The 20,986-nt window shown below is 55.3% G+C and overlaps 1 protein-coding gene across 4 annotated transcripts in view; it reads left to right on the forward strand.

Annotated features, from left to right (window-relative positions):
• The first annotated feature begins 13,947 nt into the window (after positions 1-13,947).
• Positions 13,948-20,986, forward strand: part of LARP1 (La ribonucleoprotein 1, translational regulator) — a 42,903-nt gene continuing 35,864 nt past the window's right edge. For 3 of the 4 annotated variants that reach the window (XM_040603173.1, XM_040603175.1, XM_040603176.1), the window contains exon 1: positions 13,949-14,314. In XM_040603173.1, coding sequence (XP_040459107.1) covers positions 13,963-14,314 — 352 coding nt within the window. In that variant the 5' untranslated portion in view covers positions 13,949-13,962. Of the gene's footprint in view, positions 14,315-20,986 lie in introns of all 4 variants that reach the window. The other variant, XM_040603174.1, reaches the window with a different exon arrangement.

The raw sequence follows: 20,986 nt of genomic DNA on the forward strand, positions 1-20,986 counted from the left end.
AAACCCCACAATCCAGCATGTTTATGAACTTACTACCTGTATGGTTCCCCCCTTCCTTTTGGACCAGCCTGCTGCACATCCTACACCCCAGCCCAGCCCTTCCCCTCCAGTGCCAAGTGCTGGATCATCTCTGCTGCAGGCTGGCAGCAGTGGGATGTGATGCCACCTGCCCCAAATGGCACCATGGCACACAGATCCCCCAAGAAGATTAACTCCCACCAGGACTTAAGAGGAGAGTGATGGTGGCCCTGGGAGCTGGATGGATGTGTCAACGAGAGTACACACAGCTAGCGCCTTGGTGTTTTGCCAAACACAACAACCAAGAGTGGCTATAACATCCATATGCCAGGTGAGTCGTCCCTGAATAAGCAGAGTAGTTTGATATTTGGAGAAAAGCTCAAGGGATTTTTTATGGGGAAAGATCCTGGGTTTGCAGCTGTGAGAGTTTTCTTGGGGGAGGAGATGTGTGTCTCTGCCCTGTCCACAAGCCATCCTGTGGGAGGCAGCCAGGCACGGATGCTCCAGGCTGAGCTCTTTTAATCCATGCCCACCTCCAGTATAGAGGGAAACCCGTGGGACCTGCATGGTAGCCAGGAGGGGACTAACCAACCCAGCATCAGATTTGTGCTGCCACTCTGGCAGCTGCTGGCTGGGCACGTTTTCAGGCAGCTGCTTGGCAATGGCCAAACCCCTGGAGAGCCAGAGAATCCCCCGCCTACCTTGGTACATCATCGTCCTGGCAGCTCATCCTCACTGGTCATGGAAAGGACCAGTGCTGGAGGGAGAGCACTGCGCTGGGCAGGATGCGAATGGCTCCCAGGGCGCAGGCAGCGTGGGCAGGCTGGCAGGCAAGCGCATCCTACGTGTACATCCCTGCTCAGGGGGTGACAGGAAGGCAGGATTCCCGGGGAGGGCTCTGCTTTGCTGTCAGTGGTGGCTGCAGAGCAGCACAGACAGGGTAGTGCCAGATCTGTGAGTGACAGGAGCTGAGGGCCAAGCTGGTAAGCCTGGCCTGTCTGCAGCTCCATCTTGTCTCCCTGCTCATTCACAGTGGGAAAAACTCGAAGGAGCAATGCGGGATGTACGTGTTGCCCGTGCTGCAGGGACTTTGTGGCCACAGGTGACTGTCACCTGGCCAGCAGCATCCCTGGGCAGGAGGTGACCTGGGAATGGCTGCAGAGCCCATCCAGGAGAGCTAAACTGGACCAAGCCCCGAGTGGAGCCACTGGCCACAGTCCACATGTGCCACCGCCTGGACACTCGGGTAAATGACTGGAAGCCACTGGAGCCCGCAGCAGAGACCTTGGGTCTGGCTGCTGGTGGTGGAAAAGGCAGATATTTGGCACCCAAAGGGTCACTGGATGCAGAGATGCACCTCTGGATGAGGGGTGACATGGGGTGACTTAACTGTGCCGCCCCACAGCCCTGCCAGCCCTCGGCACATCCTCCCAGCTGGGCTTTCCCTGTTTTCGGGGGGTTTGGCTCTCCCATCCCTAACAAGCACACGGCACTGCAGGGACAGCAGGGTTTAGGAACCGTTCCATTAAATTCTCTCCAGATTTGCCAAGAGCTTGCAACCTCTCAGCTTTTTCACTGTTGGGGTTTCTGCCAGCCCAGCTCTCCGGGGTGTAGCTGGGGTTGGTAGCAGCTGCGGTGTCTGGAGCTGAGATTTGGGGAAACAGGGAGAGAATCAGCTCTCACTGGTCCCAAGAGCAGCAGACACAGAAACAAAAAATTGCCTCTTTTGGGAACCCATGGAAAATGGGATTTTATATAAATTTATTGTACATATAGATATTTGCGTCTGTATGTATACAAAGGCTATCACTCTTGCAGAAGTGTTGCTGTTTCACCTGGCACTGGCGCCGTGGGATGCCGGCTCTGGGAGCTGAGATGCTATCTCGGGGACTAGCTGGCAGTCCCAGCCAGAGCCAGGGCGTATCAACCCGTCCTGCTCTGAGGACACTTTGCAAACATCCCAACTTGTTCCTGAGATTTATTTCTGGGCCAAAGCCAGGCAGGAGGAGGCTTCCCGCAGGCAGCTGTCTGCCAGCAGAACTTGCCCTGCCCGGGGCTTGCTGCTTTCCAAGCAAACCCTGTGCCCGCGCAGGTCAAACGCCTCCCTTTTGGAAGAAGGAGAGGGCTGGGTTTAATGTTTGGGGGCTGAAAGGGACATCCCCCAGCTGAGAAAATCAGTGCTGCGGCTTGCCCGGGGGCACGGGGGGGCTCGCCCGCCGCTGGCCCCGGTAGCCGGGCGGCAGGTGGCAGCGGAGCGGGGCCCGGGCCAGCGCCGCGCTGCGGGTGGCCGCGCTGCCAGGCTGAGCTGACCAGGGGCTTTTCCCCCGGCCTGTGGCCCTGGCTCCTTTCCCAGCGGGAAAAGGGAAGCACGCTGGCAAATTCAAGCTGGCCCTGGGCTGCACACCCCCCCCCGCCCCTCCCCCCCCCCCCCCCCCCCCCCGGTTCCCAGGGTTCCCAAAGCTGCCCCCAAGACCTTGCCAGGGTTCCATGGGGCACGGTGACGGTCCAAATATCTCTCCCTGCTCCATCTTGGGGTCTCATCCCTCCCGGGAAGGATCAACAATTCCCACTGCATCAAGTGGTGGTTTCTGATCCCTCTCAAGAGAGAGCCCTGAGGGCCAGGGAGAGGAGGAAAGCCCCCCCCTTCCCCAGCAGCACTCTCTGGGAAAATAAAATTTAAAAAAAAAAGCAAAGCACAGGCTGTAAAAGCCATGAACAGGTTTTCAGTGGGTTTTCCATGGCACCTGCTCAATGGCTGGGAGCACAGCCAGAGCCCACGGGGTGCATGGCTGGCCAAGGCAGTCGAAGCTCTCCCTTGGCACCCGGCACCCAGGCGATGCTGGGAGGGGGCCAAGGACACCCCCCTTCTGGGACGCTCTGGGGTGCCTGTTTACAGAGGCGGGTGATTTTGTTGAGTCACAGGTTGGGGCTGGCAAGCACCCAGCCCTGTACCACCAGCCAACCAGAGGCTTAGAGCCATGCCACCCTCAACAGGGGCGGGGGGGGGTGGGGGGGGTTGGGGTGTGTGTGTGGGGGTGTGTGGGGGTGTGTGTGCGTGCGTGTGTGTGTGTGTGTCTGTGTGTGTCTGTGTCTGTGTGTGTGTGTGTCTGTGTGTGTGTGTGTCTGTGTGTGTGTGTGTGTGTGTGTGGAGTTTAACCCCTGGCAGGGAGCTGGGAGCATCTTCTCCAACCTACCGGACTCCTCTAACAACCCACCTGGTTAAAAAAAAGTATTAAAAAGAGAGAGAGAGCACTGTCTGCTTTTTGAGCACGGAGTCCTTGCTGGCAGAGCAGCTCCTGCCAGGAGGGTGGGCACAGGAACAAGGTTGAGCTGTCCCCAGAGGCATGGTGGGGGCTGTAAAGCTGTGGCCAGGTCCTGCTTTGGTGATGTATGATTTTAAGAAGCCCAATCCTGGCCACAGGGGCACATGAAGGCTGCTGTAAGCAAGTAACAGGTCCTCAAGTCTGCAAGTGCCTGTGAGCATGAGAGGAGGTGGTTGGGACCAAATGGGGATGGTGGTGGTGGAGGGTCTTTAGTCCCCGGTGCTGAGACACCCCTAAATAGCTTTCTTTTACTCTCTGACTCTCCTTCCCTTGGAAACAGAGATGGGGGAATTTCTCCTTCTGGCGCCTGGTTCAAGGGAGGGAGCACCAGCACCAGCATCGCCAGTTCCCCAAGGACCGGCCGTGCAGAGAAGCCCACCACAGCTGCATGACTTCTTGGGCTGCACCAGCACCTGCCGTGGTGGGAAATTCTCCCTGTCAAAGGGAGCCCCCTCTCTCCCTTGCCAGCTCTGCCCCCTGGGGCACTGAGTTATCTCTGGTGCTGGTGTCCTGGGTGCCTGTGTCACCCCACCCAGCCTGGCTCACCAGAGATGCAGTTAAGAGCCAGGGCTGCCCTCTCCTGATTACACATGCAGGTGCTGAAGCTTTTATCATGGGCAAAGCCCTGCTGGCTCACTCGGTCCCTTTGGCCACTCCCGAGAGCCCTGTGCTCAGAGCCTGGCTGCGCTATCTCCCCTCTTCATGTGAACCACACGACTTGCAGCCTGCCTATCTGAAAAGCAACACCAAGCAGGACAGGGTCCCTGGCCTCTGCCCAAGGGAAAGTACCACTTGCCACTACCTGGGGAACTGGTTCTTCCAGAGAAGGACGAATCCTGATTGCTCTGGTGCTGGTGTTGTGACCCCACTGAACACCAGCATCTGCCCCTGGGATGGGTCCAGCCCAGCAGCCGGCTCCAAGCCCTGCCCTGTCCTTCGAATGGGATGAAGGGGTAGGATTGCCCTCCAGCAGCCCCTCAAGATGGGATGAAAAGGGTTATGCATTGTGTTACAAAATGTTTAAACGTAAGCATCCGACCTCACTGCAATTTTCCTGGGAGTTTTCCTGGTGTTTGGGCTATCACAAAACCAAGTGGGTCACTAGAGGGCTTGCGTGGAGAACAGCTTCACTAGGCACAGCATCCAAAACAGCAGCACATGGGGAACCTCCATGGAGCATCTTCCACTGCCCTGTGAAAGGACAGTGCCATCCCAAATAGTCCCCAAAGAGCAGTTGGAGCCCCTGCATCAGTCACCAGATCTCCTGTTTAGAAAGGGGGCAACATGGAAGTGTTTGGTCCCCCCCAGGAGCCTGGGGCTGGGAGCCCTGGGAGGAGCTGCCTGTGTTTGAAGATCAAGCAGATGATGTGCCTGGGTGCCCCGCAGTCAGTGTGAGCACCAGTGGTTCCATGGTCCAGCCTCCACCGGTATTACTGGCAATTGTAATGTGCTATCACAATGTGCAGAAAGGCAAGAGGTGCCTTAACGAGGTTTGCTAGAGTAAATTATTAAATCAACAGCTTTGCAGAAGCAACCAGTGCTGGCACAGGAATTGTGGCATGGTGTGGATGGCTCCTGCCTGCCGGAGGGAGTGTGTCGGGCAAAGCCACGTCAGGAACCACTGGGAAGAGCAACAGGGGCCGGTGGTCTGACAGGTGCAGGAGGGGAGGGATGTGTGCACAGGGACTGATGCTGCTCTGGGGTTTTCCCCTCTTTGGTGGCCCAGTCCCACCAGAAGGGAGAGAAAGTCCAACGCAGCCTCTAACATGGCTTTTGTCCTTCTCCTCTGCGGTACTGGGGAGGTCTCCTGCCTCACCAGCATTAACTGTCCCCAGCTGCTCTGCAGGCTCCAGCTGCTGTCCCGCTCCAGGCTCCGGGCTACCATCTCGTGTTCCTCCCCACTCAGATAAACTGCGGGGATGTTATGGTTTGGCACGAGCCTTGGTTTTGCATCTTTAGGAGCGGAATTGCAAAATAATAAGATAAGGCTGTAGACTGGAAGCGAGCTCAAAAAACCCTGTTTCAAGTGTAAAAGAGGTCTCTCCTGCCCAGCAGACCTGTGGGGTGATCTTGGTTCAGGACAGAAATTGCTGCCAAGGGTTTCTGGAGAGCTGGGAAGCCCTCAGTGCTGCCTTGGGGTGGTCCCATGCTGAGCTTGCACTAGCTTTACTGAAACAGGGGCAAGATTTTGTTGTGGGAGCAGGAGCTCAGAAGCAGCCTGCAGGGGTAGCGAGGGACAGTATGTGCTTTTCCCCCTGGTTTTTTTTTTTTCCCCCGAGGATGGAGAGGACCTGAAAGGTGTCTCTGAAGAGGATGCGCTGCTGTCTGGCTCCTGTTGTTTCCACTCTGAAGTCCTGGCCCTGCTTGCTGTCAGATGAAAACCTGTTTAGGAGAAAACCAGGTTAGCTGAGAAGCATGAAAATCAGATTGAAACATAGGTGAGAAATCCTGGCTCCCTCTACACACAGCTTTACATTGCATTTATTTTGCTCATGATTTAAGTTCAGAGTCTAGCAACCAGCCCGGCAGGTCAGACTCCCTCACAGGTCAGCACTGTCCCTCTTGACAGGTGAGGGAAAGGTCTCGTGTCACAGCAAAATCGGGCAGCCAAAATATAACAAAATCCACCTGCAAATTCTGCATTTCTGGCCTGAGATCCCTTTCACCCAACACGGCTGGAGCTGGTCAGTAGTTGTCACTACCACGACAACCTCCATCAACTAACATCATCAGGACTTTTTCATTTGCTTGATGTACTTGTAAAAATTAATGCATCAGCACAGAACATAGCCACTGCATCCCCAGCTTTACAGTTAAAGTCCCATCCCACAGTAATTTCCCCTGATAGCATTGGAGGCACAGGATGTCTCAGATCCCTGGAGTGAGTCTCTTTCCCTTGTTGTTCACCTGGCTGTCAAGAACTTCAGGAGCTCATTGGGAAGTGCAGGGGCAGAAGAGGCAAGAGCAAGAATAAAGTCATAAAATACAGCCTCTTACAGCTTGGACTCCTGGTGCACTGGGACTCCGTGGGTAGTGGATTCAGGATCCTCCTGGATGCTTTACAGGAGTGTATCCATGAGCATCCCGGAGTCTCGCTTGCCCCCTGGAGCTGGGAAAGCAGACATGCTGTGTTCTGGGTTAATTAGAGATACTTACTTGATGCTTTTGCAGCTGCTGATCTCAATGAGCCTTTCCTACAGTGGCTTTGGGCTGACTTTTTAAAACCACTGACGGAGCAATTCCTTTCCATTACTCCCATCTCCAGAACAAGGTGAGGTTCTCCAGCCCTCCTGAGGGCTCCTACAGAGCCAGGGAGCTCCCTACAACCTTCCAGGCACTACAGCACTACAGTCCAGGTCCCTGCAGGGAGGTGAGCAGGGGAACAGGGGAGCTCTGCTGTCCCCAGCCCTGTCGCCCCCCTGGCTGCTGGGCTGAAGGGAGGGCTGACACGGACACCACGCGTCCGCCCCTCCACAAGCCATTCCCATCCCCGATGACCTCCCTGGGGACAAAGGCAGAACATGAGCACTATTAGCTGCTGTGTTTGTATACACAGGCCTGTTGCTGACACAGATCTCTTAATCCCCCCGCCTGTGTCCTACAGACCATGCTTGTACAGCGGTGGCCACGGCCAGGTGCTGGCACTGCACTTTACTGAAGCCCTTTTACCTCTGACTCGCTGATCAGCTGCTGACGGGGTGTTATCGGGAGGCTCAGTGGCGATGCTAGCGTCCTTGCTAAGGGGACTGTCCCCAGCTTGATTTGGTGGCACCAGGACAGGTTGGTGCAGGGTGGGGAGGAACAGTGTGTGCCGCTCTATGCTTTGGCATGGCTTCGCTTCCGATTTATCATCTCTCCCACTTTGTGGGCCTTCAGCTCAGGGGTGGAGGTGGCTCAGCTCACGATTCAGCAGGCTGATGTTTTCTTTCCACCAGCAAAATATTTGGGAAAGCAAACACAAAGCTGGTGAGGCCGGGTGGGAGTTACAGCCAGAGAGCCTGGCTTGCTGCAGGGCACAAGTAGAGTGGAGAGGATGCTCAGAGCAGGCTGGAGCTGTGCCCCCTCCCCACACCCCAGGTGCTGGGTGCTCGGGAGAAAGATGCTGGCTGCCAGAGGAGTATCAGTGCAGGATGGAGCTCTCCCCAGGTGACAGAGTGGGGAGGAAAGCCAGGAAAACCAGCTCAGCAGAGAAACCTCCCTGCAGCAGGAGCAGGGATGGGAGCAGAAATGAGCAGAGGAGGAAGAACCTCATGGCACCCAGGAGCATGACAACACATCACCACAGCTGAAGGGAGGTCATTTAGTCACTTCAGGGGGTCAGACAGAGCCAGGCATGGAGCTGCCCTCGCTTCATCCCCTTTCTTTACGCGCACGATGCAGCTCTTGGTCACAGAGACGTGCGGTCCCCTCCTGAGGTCCTTTGCCACCCATGGTGTGACGGCTGGTGCCTGGGGCAGGCAGCCAGGCTGGGCTGGGTGGGGAGTGGGTGTGTGCAGACCCTTCACTGTGGGTGGTGGCAGGAGACCTGAAATCCTTGTGGGAGATCCAGCCAGGCAGCTCAACCCCACCATTCAGGACTGGCTCTTGATGGGGTTCCTGTCTGGTTTCTCCTCCTCTGGTACCCCCGTGATGCCCATCAGAGCATGGGCTGCTGGCTGCCTGAACTCTTGCACACATAATAACAAGAAGCTTTTCACTTTCCTTCTCACTGTTTCTCAGTTCCCTAGCTATCCAGGGAGAACAGCACCCATCAGATCTGTATGCATCAGTGCAGTGCACAGACCCTAGTGTGCTGCTCGCCAGAGAAACACCCGGCAGCGATGCAATTGTGCTGTGGGTCAGGCTAGGATTTGAATGGCAAAGCCCAGGGCTTTGCTTTGACTGCAGAGGGGTAAAAAAATATTTAAATAACTGCCAGTCACTGAAAAGAGGAGGAGTCCCATGGGAAAAGAGAATATTTGCAGCCGTGCATGGCTGATGGTTTTGTCATGAACACAGAGCCTGCAAAAGGAGTGAATGAAGCTGCCGGGAGCTGCCTCTGATTTAGTATTTCATAACTTTGGTGGTTGACTCCAAGCCTTTTGGCTGTTAATTATCCTTAGGTGCTTAGAGGAAAATATCCCAGCAATTCCACCCATAAATCTTATTGATTCTTACCTTAAGTCTTTGGGAGCTTTTTGAGCACCTGCACAAGCTGCCACCACTTGAATTAATAGAGCTCCGCGGAGCAGCTGCTGGCTGGTGCCTCCCTGCACATTAGGCACGAGGCAGAAAGATGTATGTTGCCAGCTCTGGTGCAAGGTGTCGTGGCAGAGAGGCACGGACTTCTGAGGCTGCTGTGGGCGGTCAGGATCTGGGAGGGATGCAGGACATCTCATCTGAAGCACAGAGAGCTTAAGACATTTTGAAGAAGCATGCTGGAGCATTTATGCCTGATAGCGCTTTGTGGAAAAGTGTCTGAAATATTTTTGCTGAAATTTCTGGTGGCAGAGGGGTGGCATGGAGGGTAAATATCCACTGAAGAAAATCTCAGCCTCGGTGGTCAACTTACACCACGTTTTCGTGAGCACCTGGAAACTGAAAAGATTTAAGGGACGTGTTAAGCAACCCTGAGCTAAATATATCTACAGAAAAATATACAAGGTGGGAAATTCTGGTCTAGAGGAGGTATTGCTTTCTACAACCAATGTCATCAATAACTAGGAAACGGGGACGTTTTCAGAATGTTTCTTGAGTAGGCAAGGTTACTTATTGGCTGTGGGAGATTCCTACAAGAACTGTGGATTTTGGAGGAAAAACTTGTGACGATAAAAGTAGTTATGTATGCTTAGAAATCCCCCCCCTCCAATCCCTTGATTAAAAACATGCAAAAACTGCACGGCAGACTTCAGATTTTTAATTACAGGATATTTCATCTCATTTAAAACTAATTCTTAATACCAGGAAAATCCACGCAGCACGCTGCCGACACAAACACGTTCACAGCACCACTTCCCAGTGGGCAGAGGAGGGTGGAAGCGGTGAGGGGCCAGGGGCTCCGCAGAGCTGATGGGAGCTGGTTTCCACCCGGCGCGTGGCACGGGTGCCCTGAGCACCACAGTGCCTTGGGCTGGGCTGCAACATCAAACCGCCGAGCCCCAGCCCCTGGGCCCTGGAGTCCTGCTAAGTGAAAGCACTTTTTAATTGGGATGTAATGGAACTCGTTAGTGTCTGCTGTTTTATTACACAGGTTGAAAATTACTTATTAGTGCGAATGCACTCACTCTTCATGCTGATCGTTCACATGCTTTGCTAGAAGGGTCCAGGCGCGTTTATCTCGGAGCCGGGGAGTACCTTCCATCCCTCCGGATCGCACGGCTGCAGGCAGGAGAAGCCCACCGGACTGCCTGGGAGCACTCGGTGTGTTTTCATCTCCCTGCCCTGGCAGGAGAAGTGGGGAGTTTGCTGCTCTGGCTGCGTGTCATGCTTTCGTACGTGGACCCTTTCTCCAGCGCAGGGGCACGAGTTCTGGGTTTAAAAACACAGAGCAAGGAGAGGTTAAAAGCTGCGTTAAAGAAGGAGATGTTGGAGGAGGTCTCTTCAGCAGAAACATGCAGGAGTGGGCACCTTCTGTTTCTGAGCTAAAGCAGGCTGAAAGGCCAGTATGTGGGGTAGCAGAGGGTTTGGGTGTTTCATTTTAAAAGTACTCAAGTCCTTTGTGATGGCCACAATGTGACACTAATAGGTGCCTGCTGGGGTTGGGAGGCACCTGCCATGGCAGGGTGGCAGGGACTTGCTGGCAGCCTGCCCTCGGCCCCACTCACCGCTGGGGCTGCAAACTGGGACTGGCATTTGGGCTTCCACAGCTTTTGGGGGAGAACCTGAGACTGAGATGGGTTAGAGTTTCCTGATGAGGATCCTGAGGGCAAGCTGCATATTTTTCGGTGGGAAACTGTCAGGTTTTTTTGAAATTGAAAATTCCCTGTTCAATCTTAGGGTTCTGCACCAGTGTGGCACCCTCTTCTCAAAGAGAAAATGTTTCTTTTCCAGGAATGAGCTCTGGGTATCCTTTGAAAAGCTTTTCCTCTGTGGATGCCAGAGGTAGCCCTGCAGTCTGGTCAGTCACGCTGCATTTGCAGGTCCCATGGGAGCAGGACTCTGACACCCATCTGGGGCAGCTGGGCTCGCTGGAGGGCGGCACTGCAGGGCTGCTGCAAGAAAATTTGCCCAACCTTGAGTGCATCATCCCTGACAAAGTTCCTGCCTGGCAGATTTCAAGGAGCAGTAGCAACTACCATGAATAAGTCAAAGCATATGACTCAGAATAGGAAGTTTGGGCTTTCCTTGGCAAAATCCCCTCTCACTTTTGCAAAGCATTAAAGGTGCCTGAGCCTTAATACTCTGCCATCCACGTGTAAAGCTTGGGCTTTACTCATCTCACCAGGGAGCAGTGTGACTGGCACTGGCTGGCAGCAAGCAAGCTGGTCTGGAGGTGCTGGGGTAAGGAGAAGATTCCTTTCAGAAGCGCTGACTGCAAGGTCAGCACAGCCCTTGGATGCAGGGAAAAGAGATGAGGTCAAGAGTGTGCTGCAGCCGCTGATGGGCATTTGGTCCTCTGGACCGGACTAGAGCAAAACTGTAGGAAACATGTGTAATGGTGATCTCCTGTCCCCAGTGCCAAACAAAATTAGGCAAATGGGACCTGAGAAAGGGGCTGAGCTGCCATCCAGGCAGGATGGTGGAGCTAAGGGGTAGATCGGTCACATCTGCTGCTTTGTGCTTCCCCCTGCCCCCACCCCGGCACACCCCTCGTGCCAGGCTACTGAATTAAAGCTGTTCCCAAAGGGAGGGTCAAGACCCTCGGTGAGGTCGCCAGACTGGCAGAAATGGAACTGGGGATCTGCAGGGCCAGGCAAGATGCTTGAAGATGTTAACGGCCACCATCAAAGCATCTTTAAACCCCCAGGCCAGCGTCAAAGCAGCCAGGGATCTGTGGTAAATATGCAAGCCACGCTTCAGTCAGGGAGAAATAAGTAAGCTGTTGTACAGGGAGCAAGGGAGGTGGGGAGCTCCTGCCCAAATCACTGCTCGGCAGAGGAGTTTCCCTGGAGCCTGCTCCCTGGGAGCCTGCGCGGGGCCAGCACGGGGCTGGGAGGCAGCACCCAGAGCCACTCGGTGTGGCTCAGGCAGGCACAGGGACACGTCTGGGGTGAAGGATGAGGCAGAGAAGCAGGCTTGGGGGTGACAGTTAAGTGCTTTCATTGAATCTGGGGAAAGCAGAGCTGGATTTCTTCCTGGTGAATCGTGCTACAGAAATGCAGAGACTTCTTGGCTGCTTCACAGCAAATCCCTGGAGCTGCGAAGCAGAATATCCATCCCAGTGCCGTAGATGCTGGGCAGAGCAGGGGAAGGTGGAACCAGCAGAGGTGGGGACACTGAGGGAGGCGTGGGGCGCGTGGAGCTTGCTAGGCACGGCCGGCGTGTTTACACCAGCTGGAGTTGGTGCTCATCCAGCTTCCCTTCACGTGAAGGGTGGGTGTTTGAGAGCTGATGAGCCAAGGCGATTTGTCCCTGTGGCTGATGCAGAAAGGTTGCCCAGACACTTCTCTTTCTCCCCCCTCACCCATGCATTTTTTTCCTAACATTTAAAACTCTGCTGAGGTTTGGCTTGGCTGGCCACCATGTGAGTGGGGAGGGTGAGACTCCCCCAGCTCCCTCCTGCCTGGAAGCTTGGAAACCAGTTTGGCTCTCAGCCACCGCGGGCTCCTTCCCGCTCACGTAGCAGGCAGAGCTGCGTCCCGAAGGGACCAAGCGGCAGGAATGCTCAGCCCTGGCTGGGGGACAGGACAGGGACCCCGCTGGGCTGCACATCCCCCAGCTGCAGCTTCCTCGACCAGCAACGCCTGTACTCCCCTTCCAAGGACCCGCTCCCAGAGAGGGTAAAGGTGGGAGCCTGGCTGTCAGGGAGGGCAGCCCGGGCCGATGGGGGTTGTGCAGCCCCCAAGCCGTGCTTGTGGGGAGCCCAGCGACCCCTGGAAAATCAGGGACTGGGTTACACGGGATACAGGACACGGCTTGTGTTGCTGCAACTGAGGTATCAGAGCATCCCCTCCACATATCCAGCCAGGCAGCCAGGCCAGCTGGAGTTACATAGAAACTTCCTTTTGGAATTTTAGTGGCCAAATTCTTAAATGTGTTTGGGATGTGGCACACACTGGTGATCCCTAAGGCTGTGGCACACCTCTGAGCCAAGGGGTTGGGGACCGAGGGACACAGAGAGCTGAGATGGTCTCAGCATCCCCGACAGCCTGAGACTCCCTCTGCAGATCCGCCAGCCCGTGGACGCTGCCGCCCTTCCAAACGGAGTGCTGAGCTCATGTTTCTCTCTCACCCTCTTCTTTCCTTCTAACAGCTCCACTGTGAGATCAGCTTTTCATCCTTCTCCATGCCAGGAGTTTCATCTTCAGCGGCGGGTCACACCACCAGCTCTGTGGAGATGTCTCTCTGGGGCTACTGGACACACAGGGCTACAGGACACACACATGGGCTTCCAGACGCACTTTTCTGGGATAAGTGGAGCGGCGTGCTCGCCCTTACAGAGAAAACGGCTGGACCTGATAATCTCAAAGGTCCTTTCCAACCTAAATGATGCTATGGAAAGGCCGGGGGAGGCTTGTTATGAATAAAAGAGGCATTTTGATGTGAATTAGACAGGTCGTGCTGAGCAATACTGGCAGTGCAAGTCGCCTTTGAAAGGTGTATGGCCCGGGCGCACATACACACGGCGGGGGGGACAGGCTCGCCGGCTGTAAGGATGAGGGGACAGGCACCACGGGTGCCCATGATGATGACGAGTGAGTGACATCCCGTCAGCTAGAGATCAATCCAATATTTTAACCTCCCCAAAAGGAAGGTCTGTGGGTTTTGCCAGGCTCAGGACACAGGAGGGGCTCCTCACACAGGGCTGTGCCCCCAGGGCACCGGGCCCCCTCCTGCACCCCCACTGGGGAGGGAACTGCCCGTGGCCGTTATCCCCGGGTGTGGGTACCAGAGAGCATCCCCGTCCCTCGGCGGTGGGCCGAAGCCTGCAGCAACATCCCCGTGCCAACCGTTGCTTCCCGGTTCACGGGGCCACCCCCCGCCACTCGTGTTCTTGCAGCAGCGTCGCGCTGCCGGCCCGGGGTGCGTCCCGCAGCGGGGAGCCCCGGACCCACCGAGCCGGCAGCGGGACTCCGAGCCGGAGCAGGGCCCCCTCCGGCCGGCAGCGCCGGGGTGAAGCCGGGGGGTGAAGCCGGGCGGGGGCCGTCCCGCAGCGCGGGGGCCGGGGCCGGACGGGGTCCCGGCCGCGCGGCCCCTTTAAGCGCCCCCGCCCCCCGCGCGGCCGGGCGTTGCATCAGGCACGTGCGCGCCGCCGGCCGGCCCGCGGGGGCGCGCCCCGCCCCGCCCCTCCCCTCCCCTCCCCTCGGCGGCGGCGCGCACGGGCGGGCGGGCCGGCGCAGCGCGCGCCCCCGCGGCAGTCGCGTGGTCCCCGCGCGTCTCCATATTGCGGCGGCGGTGGGGGGGGGGGCGGGCAGCGCGGCGGCGGCGGGGCTCGGGGGCGCCGCGTGCGAGGGGAGTTCCCCGGCGGGGCGGGGGCGCGCAGATGGCGACGCAGGTGGAGGCGCTGCTGCCCGGCGCCCCGCTGCTGCCCGCCGAGGAGCGCGCCCTGGTGCTGAAGCCGCCGCAGGACGGCGGCCGGGAGAAGGGCGAGCCGCCCATGGGCCCCGACGGCGGCCCCGCGGCGCCGCGGCCGCCCAGCGCCAAGCAGCAGAAGGAGGAGAGCAACAACCAGGAGAAGGAGAGCCTGCTGCGGGCGGGCGGTGAGGCGGAGGACGGCGGCGAGGCGGGCGGCGCGGGGCGCCGGGAGTTCATCGAGGCCCCGCCGCCCAAGGTGAACCCCTGGACGAAGAACGCCCCGGCCGCCGCGCCGGCGGTGAACGGCCAGTCGCCTCCAGGTGGGTGCCGGGGCTCGGAGCAAGGGCTGGGGCCGGGGGGGGGGGGGCTGGCTGCGCCGTCGACCGCGCCCCGGCCGGCCGCGCCATGCGGCACGGCGTGGGGACGGCGCCGCGCCTGCGGCCTTGCCGGGGAACGGGGCCGCGGCCGGCGTGAGGGGGGCGGCGGGCGGGGGGGGTCGCTGGAAGTAGGAAGCGGCGGCGCCGTCCGGGGCCATGAGGCGGGGAGCGCGTGTGCGGGGGAGGGGAGCGGGGCCCGCGCCCGGGCAGCGGCCATGAGGCGGCGGGGTGGGGGGCGGCGCGGGGGCCGCTGAGGGCCCGGCGGGGGGCGGGGGGCGGCCGAGGAGCTGGGTGGCCGGGCCCCGGGCGGCGGGCACACGGCGGCCGCCCCGCTGCGAGCACCCCCCCACCCCCCGCTCCCAGCATTCCGCCGCAGCGCAGGCAACGTGGTCGCTTCCCCGGGCGCCGCCGCCGGCGTGAGCTTCCCCCGGGAGCGCGGCCCGGCCACCGGCGCCCCTCGCCGCCGCCCCCCGGCGGCCCTCCCCGGCCCGCGGCCTGGCGCTGCCCACGTGTGCGGCAGCGGCGCCCCCGGCGCGCAGGCCGCGCCGCCTTTCTCTGCCGACTCATGGCGGCGGCGGGGCCGGGGGCTGCGGCCGAGCACGGCCCGGCCCCTGCACGCCGCAGCCGGCAATAGGGGGTGTCAGCCGCGAGCCCCCCTCCCCCCCCCAAGGGGAGCCCCGTGGGGAAGCGGAGGGGCAGCGTCCCGCGGGGTGATGCTGTCCACATCGCGCTTGTAACCCGCTGCCGTCGTCAGCAAAGGCTGGACCCGCAGATCATCAGCATTTCCTGGGAAGCAGGGATAGGTGCTGCTTTTACCGGGAGGGCATCGCTCAAACCTGCTTCGAGGGAATCGGTAGGAAGAGGAAAACACGGAAGTTTTCACTAAACCTCTTGTTTGGGAAAGACTCTTAATTTTTCCAGCCTTCCCCTGTTAACTCTAAAATTGCACTGCCAGATATGATCAGATTCCTAATTATTGTACTTGCTAGTGTTTTGCAAGAACTGTTACTGCTTAGCGTGGTGATTCATCAGAGGTATTGATCTTTGGAAGATGGACAGCTCTGCAGTTTCCACCTGGAAAGCTGTCATCTTAACGGGGAGTACAGAGGAGGAATTAATTGCACCAGGTAAAAGTCCACGTTCAGATTGTGCGGTGGGTTGTCGTTGTACGCGCCAGCATAAGTGAAACATAACGAAATCCAGGCCAGCGTTGCTGTCCGTACTTGTCTGTTGCGGTATGACATAAAACTGGTCGCGTAGCTCCTTTGTATGAAAGCTGCACTGCATCATGCTGCCTTCTTGGGTAACAGTCCCTAGAAATAAACCAAAAGATGCGAAGTGGCAAGATTGAACATTCCCAGTTCAGGCTCTCTAAGGCGCATCCAGATTCGTTATGAGGCCCGTCGCAAAGTTGTGTGATTCCTCAAAGCCAGCAGAAACTGAGGCAGTCTGCCCAACACAAGGAGGGGGCCCTTGTAACTCCTGAGATGTTTTTTTTTTAGGGACAGAGCATGTCAGCAGTGTGTGTCCACCCTGTGGTAGGGTGAGGGAGTAATGCCGCAACACTCAGAATTTTCATGGGCCCAGCACAACTGTCTCGGTATTCCCAAAGGTGTTTAAATAATGGAATTGGTTAGTGGTGCGTTTTGGGATGCTTAGCAGCAGCGACTGGTTCCTGCAGTGCCCCAGATGCTGCCGCTTGGCTCTCCTCTCTTGGGGCATTGTTTCTTTTGCTGCCTGTTCATTAGCAGAAGAGAGAAAACGTGTAAAATAAACATGGCTGGCAAACTCCCAGGAGAGGCAGGCTGGCAGCTGACCTTGCCTGGCAGCCCTTCACCCAAGTACCTTCTTGTAGAGTTTCCAGGCTCCAGTTGTGTCTTTACTGCTTTGGGTGGAGGATTTCTTTTGGCAGATGCTTACAAAAAAAACCCCCAACAATGGAGCGTGAATTGTGTGAGACTGTACTGGTGTGGTGAGTTGTCATGTTGCAGTGACCTCCAGGAGGATCACCTAAGGGAGGTGACTCCTTTGTACGCTTGAAGTGGATTTAAAACTCTGGAAAGGCACTACTGGATGTTTTTGGTTTTTCAGCAGAGATTAGAAAAACCATGGCTCATGATCCAGCCGTGTTCTCAGAGTAGTGCTTTGCATGCTGGAGGCATTAAATGTTTCCAGCCCTCATCCTGCCATAGGTAGTGAGAAGACCAAGGAGCCTAGTGAGGACAGCTCTGTAAAGATAGAGGGATCCCTCTGTGACTTGTTTTACAGGCTTTGAAAACCCTAATTTTTTATAATGATTATATTAATTATAGACCCGTGGAGCAGATTTAATGGACAAGACCTACTCCTTAGGTGTTTACCCATTCTGTAATGGTCTGTGTTGGAATTGGTGCTTCTAAAAGTAAAGGCATTGAGCTCTGGCCCAGAGGAAACAGAGCCATCTTCAAGATCTTTGTGAGTTTCTGCTGTCTGTGTTGGAATATGGATAGGGAAAAGCTTAACAAACCCACCTCCAGTTTTGAACTGTTTGACTCACTGCAACTGGTAAAGTTGAATGCACTGGGGGTGCTGATGTAAGGGCTTGAAGAATGGTGTATTTTTTTTTTTTTTTGACTGATTAGGATTTATCTTCAGAAGTTGGTGTCTTGCCTACCTGCTGCAGCATTTTTATGCTTGAGGTTGGCAGTGAGGTCTCTTAGAGGGTGTTTGAGTGAATGTTTCTCCTTTTTCAGGAAGGAGGGCTATTGAAGCAAAGCGTCTCCTTGCTGCTTAACCCCTCCTCCAAAAAGCACAACGGCGTGGCAGTAAGTGGAGCAACCATTAGATCGAGTTAGACAACAGTGATACTGCTGATGCTGTAAGTGGAGGCTGAGGCTCAGCTGGAGTGGCACACCAGAAATTTTTCCTGGTGTCTTGACAAGATGCGTGTTACGTTTCTATTTGTGTGCGTTTCAGAGTCAGGGTGCAAGAGAGCAGAGGGGATCCTTTTGAGTCCTGAGCAGACACATGGACCTGTCCTGTGTGGCAAGTCTTGTACTTGGCACTGCTTACTGCTCGTGAGGGATGATGGTAGAGCTGGTAACAATGCCTCATTTTTACTCTCTAATGATCTAGTAACAGGTCTGTGTGGCTGTCCTCTCCTTATTGCCTGTTCTCTTATCATGTAAATAAATGCAGCCAGCAGCAGCCTGACTGGCGAAGGCACGATGGTAGTATGTGTGCCTGCAGTAGCAAAGGAAGCATTTTTCTGGCAAAAACAGCTTTGAGCTTTTGGCTATAAACAAAATTGAAAGTATTTTCTTAAATTCTTTTATAGAGGATTCTTATATAGTGGCTTGCAGTTAAGACAGCTCGACCTTCTGGAACACATTGTACTCCTCCGCTGTGCCCTGCACCAGGACTGGTGCTGATGCAAGCATTGGTGCAGACAGGTGTTAACAGCACCCCGTTTTGAAAACCTGCTGGATTTATTTCAAGAAATGTTGCATCAAGGCACTTGGCACTTCTTAATGTTTAAAGCCGTTTACATCTTGGAAGTAAGAACACGCAGGTTTTAATGACTGGTACTGCAACTGCCGACTTCACCTGCACTAACTTCTGTGCTGGTTTTCATTCTCGTTGTGAATGCTCAGCCAGGAGAAAAGCAGTGTATTTTCTAGTGGAGATGCAGGAGGTGTTTTATTTTCTTAAGTAGAGTTTCTTGCTTGCCGTTTGACAAATGCAATGGGTGGATAAGCAGTACTTTCCAGAAGGCACACCTTAGTTGCTAGCAGCAAGCACCAGGTTAGCTGACTATTGTTCAGAGAGCGCGCGTGTTGCTTTATGCCAGAGCAGAGCCTGGGTTGGCTACCAGTACTGAGGAGAAGGCAGGGGAAGTTTCATTAGCTTCTCACCCCTCGCTGACTAACTCGCCATAGGGCTTTCCTTGAAACCAGCCTGCAGTACAGGAGATAAGATGTATGGGAAGCTTATTTTTACCTTTGGCATTTCTTTGCATTTGGGGTAGGTGCATGCATCTGCCTGCTTGGGTATCCAGCTTGGATACCGTGCTGCACACACCTATTTCCAAAGTGTTGGGCAATTCGTGCTCTGTCGTGGCACGTAATTGTGGAGCTCTCCTTGCTGTTGTTACAACAGAGCTGCTATCGCAGCAGGAGTGTCATCCCCCCGCCGCCCCAAGTTTCCTCTCTGAAATACTGTTTTGTTCCAATCCCACAACTCACGTTTGAGTAACTCTTCCCATCTTGTTGGGGAGAATGAGGGTAACTGGAGCTTGCCGCTCTCAAAAACCGTGAAGCTTAGTGTTTTTCCTCCCCCCCATACCTTTGCCCTTCAGCTTTGTGCTGGACCTTTGCCCCGTTCAAGCACTGTTTGTTTCGGGAAGGCTGGGGAATGCTGCGCAGCTCCTGAGAGCTGACTCACTGGCCCTGGTTGCTGGGCTTCAGCGCTTCTGCTGTGACCACCAGTTCCACGTTGCCAGGTCCAAGGTGTCACTGGAAGATTCTCACCAACCGCCACCTTGCCCTCATCACCTTTTAAGATGTTTATTGTCTGTGGTGCTGTGGAGGTTTCCACCAGGGTTGCATTTGGGATCGCTGGACTGGGCAGCAGAAGGACTTGGGTCAGGTGTGAAGACAAATCAAGTGCAAAAAGCAGGGCTGGGAATGGGGGCACTGGGGCTGCAATGCTCCGCTCTCCGTTCCAAATTATGACACCTGATCCTTTTACTGTGCTCAAATAGTGTGAAATTATCCTCAAGGGAATGCCAAATGCCAGCTTGGATAGAGTGAGGTTGCTCTTTGCGTACTCGAAACTACTTTGTAATGAATCTCTGACACCACCTCAGTGGTGGTGCTTGTTTGGCTGAATAAGGAACGGGCATTTTAGAAAGCTGTGCCATCTAGACCAGGTTGAATGTTTTAATCCTTACTGTTACTATGGCTACAAACAGCAAAGGTTTTTTAAAATCATCTTAATGAAAACTTAAATACGCTTGAATACCGCCAGAGGATTGGGGTGTCCTTGGTGGTGGTGCACCTCTCAGAGGAGCTCTGCTTTCATCTCCATAACCGGGTAAATGGGGGTACAGTGGCCTCTCTGTAGCTCTGGCAGATAACTGGTAGGAGAGCTGGGAAGGCTTTTTGCTCTATTCTTACCGTAAGTCCAGTTGGGAGTGCTGAGCTTTGTTCATTCCCAACCACGATACGCGTTTACATTACGGTCTTTATTTATCTTCTGGTCATTTTGGCATTGGAACCTTTGCTGACTTCCAACCAAGGGCTTAAGTCTGCATGCCACTGGCTCTGTCAAATCCCTGGCTTGCTGCGCGCACAGGGAGCTCGGGGAAAGAGGCAGTACAACCTTGGTGATAACTGCTGGGTGCTCTTGTGGTGGTAATGCCATCTAGGTGGAGCTTTGCAGGGCAAGAAGTTGTCTGCTGGAGTTGGGTAAAGCTCCGGGTAGTCTATGTGGATGTATGGTCTCTGGCGTGGCCAGCTCCGCATGTGTCCGTTTCTTTGCTTGAGACCGGGCTTCAGTTCAAAACTTATTCTGCAGGTCCAGGTCCTTGTTAGTGATCTCAGTGGAGTTGGTAGAGTTTCCTCCTCACCTTGAAGTAACTGGCTAATATGAACATCTAGCAGCAAATGATAACAGCTGTATGACTTGAGCAGGTCAGAGAGAGAAGAGGTAAAAGAAAGGCTTTGAAGAAATTAATGCAGTGCTGTGAGAACTTAAGGCAGCTATTTGTGTACTTACGCAACAATAATTGGAGACCAGAACAAATGGGAACTGAATTTGGCCTTGAATAAATCAATTACCAGACTTATGTGCGGGGAGAGTCCCGGGTCAGGGTCAGTCTGGATTGTTTGGCTGAAAGAAGTGGGTGCACATACGAAGGTCCCACAGCCGTGGAGTAAAAACTGACACAAGGCATTTGGTGCAAATAGGTTTGCTGATGGCAATTCTAATACTGCGCAAGATACACCTTTGGAGAGGGGGAAGGGGTTGTGGAAATGGTGGTCAAGTGTCAACATGTTTCTAAGCAGAGGCTCACCCTGTAATAACAGGTTCCCAGAAGACGCTTCTAACTGAACTTTCCTCGTCAGAGTATGCATTTGTGCTGCATTTTGGGGGGCTTCTGTGGGCAGGCCCGGTGGATTGCCTCTTTGGAGCAACTGGGCGTGTGATGTGTTGTGGCTCTGCTGGTTTCGGTGTTGCACCGGGCTGCTGGTGGTGGTTGAACTGCTGGAGTCATCCTTAGCCAGTCACCTGTCCCATCTTTGGTGTGATACTTGCTATGGATTTTGCCAGGATCAGGAGCTCTTCCTGCAGTGTTAAAGCTACATGTGCTGGGGGATATTCTGCTGTGGCATGCAAGGAGAGGGAGGGAGGGCTGTGAATTGGCTTGATCTAATACCTGCATTATCAGTGGTTTACCTTCAGTGTCCTTCTGGAGGAAAGCTGACTTAGGAGTAGCAGCTTGCCTCGACACTCCCGTGTGTTGCAGTATGGTACGGGAACATGCAGCAGGCAGTTTGCTTCAGCACTCTGCGGTGGTTGTGATTTTTTTTTTTTTTTATTTATTTTTTTTTGGAGTCATTCAGTTCCTTTACA

This window comes from Falco naumanni, chromosome 8 (genome assembly GCF_017639655.2).
Source record: "Falco naumanni isolate bFalNau1 chromosome 8, bFalNau1.pat, whole genome shotgun sequence".
In the NCBI taxonomy this organism is placed as follows: domain Eukaryota; kingdom Metazoa; phylum Chordata; class Aves; order Falconiformes; family Falconidae; genus Falco; species Falco naumanni.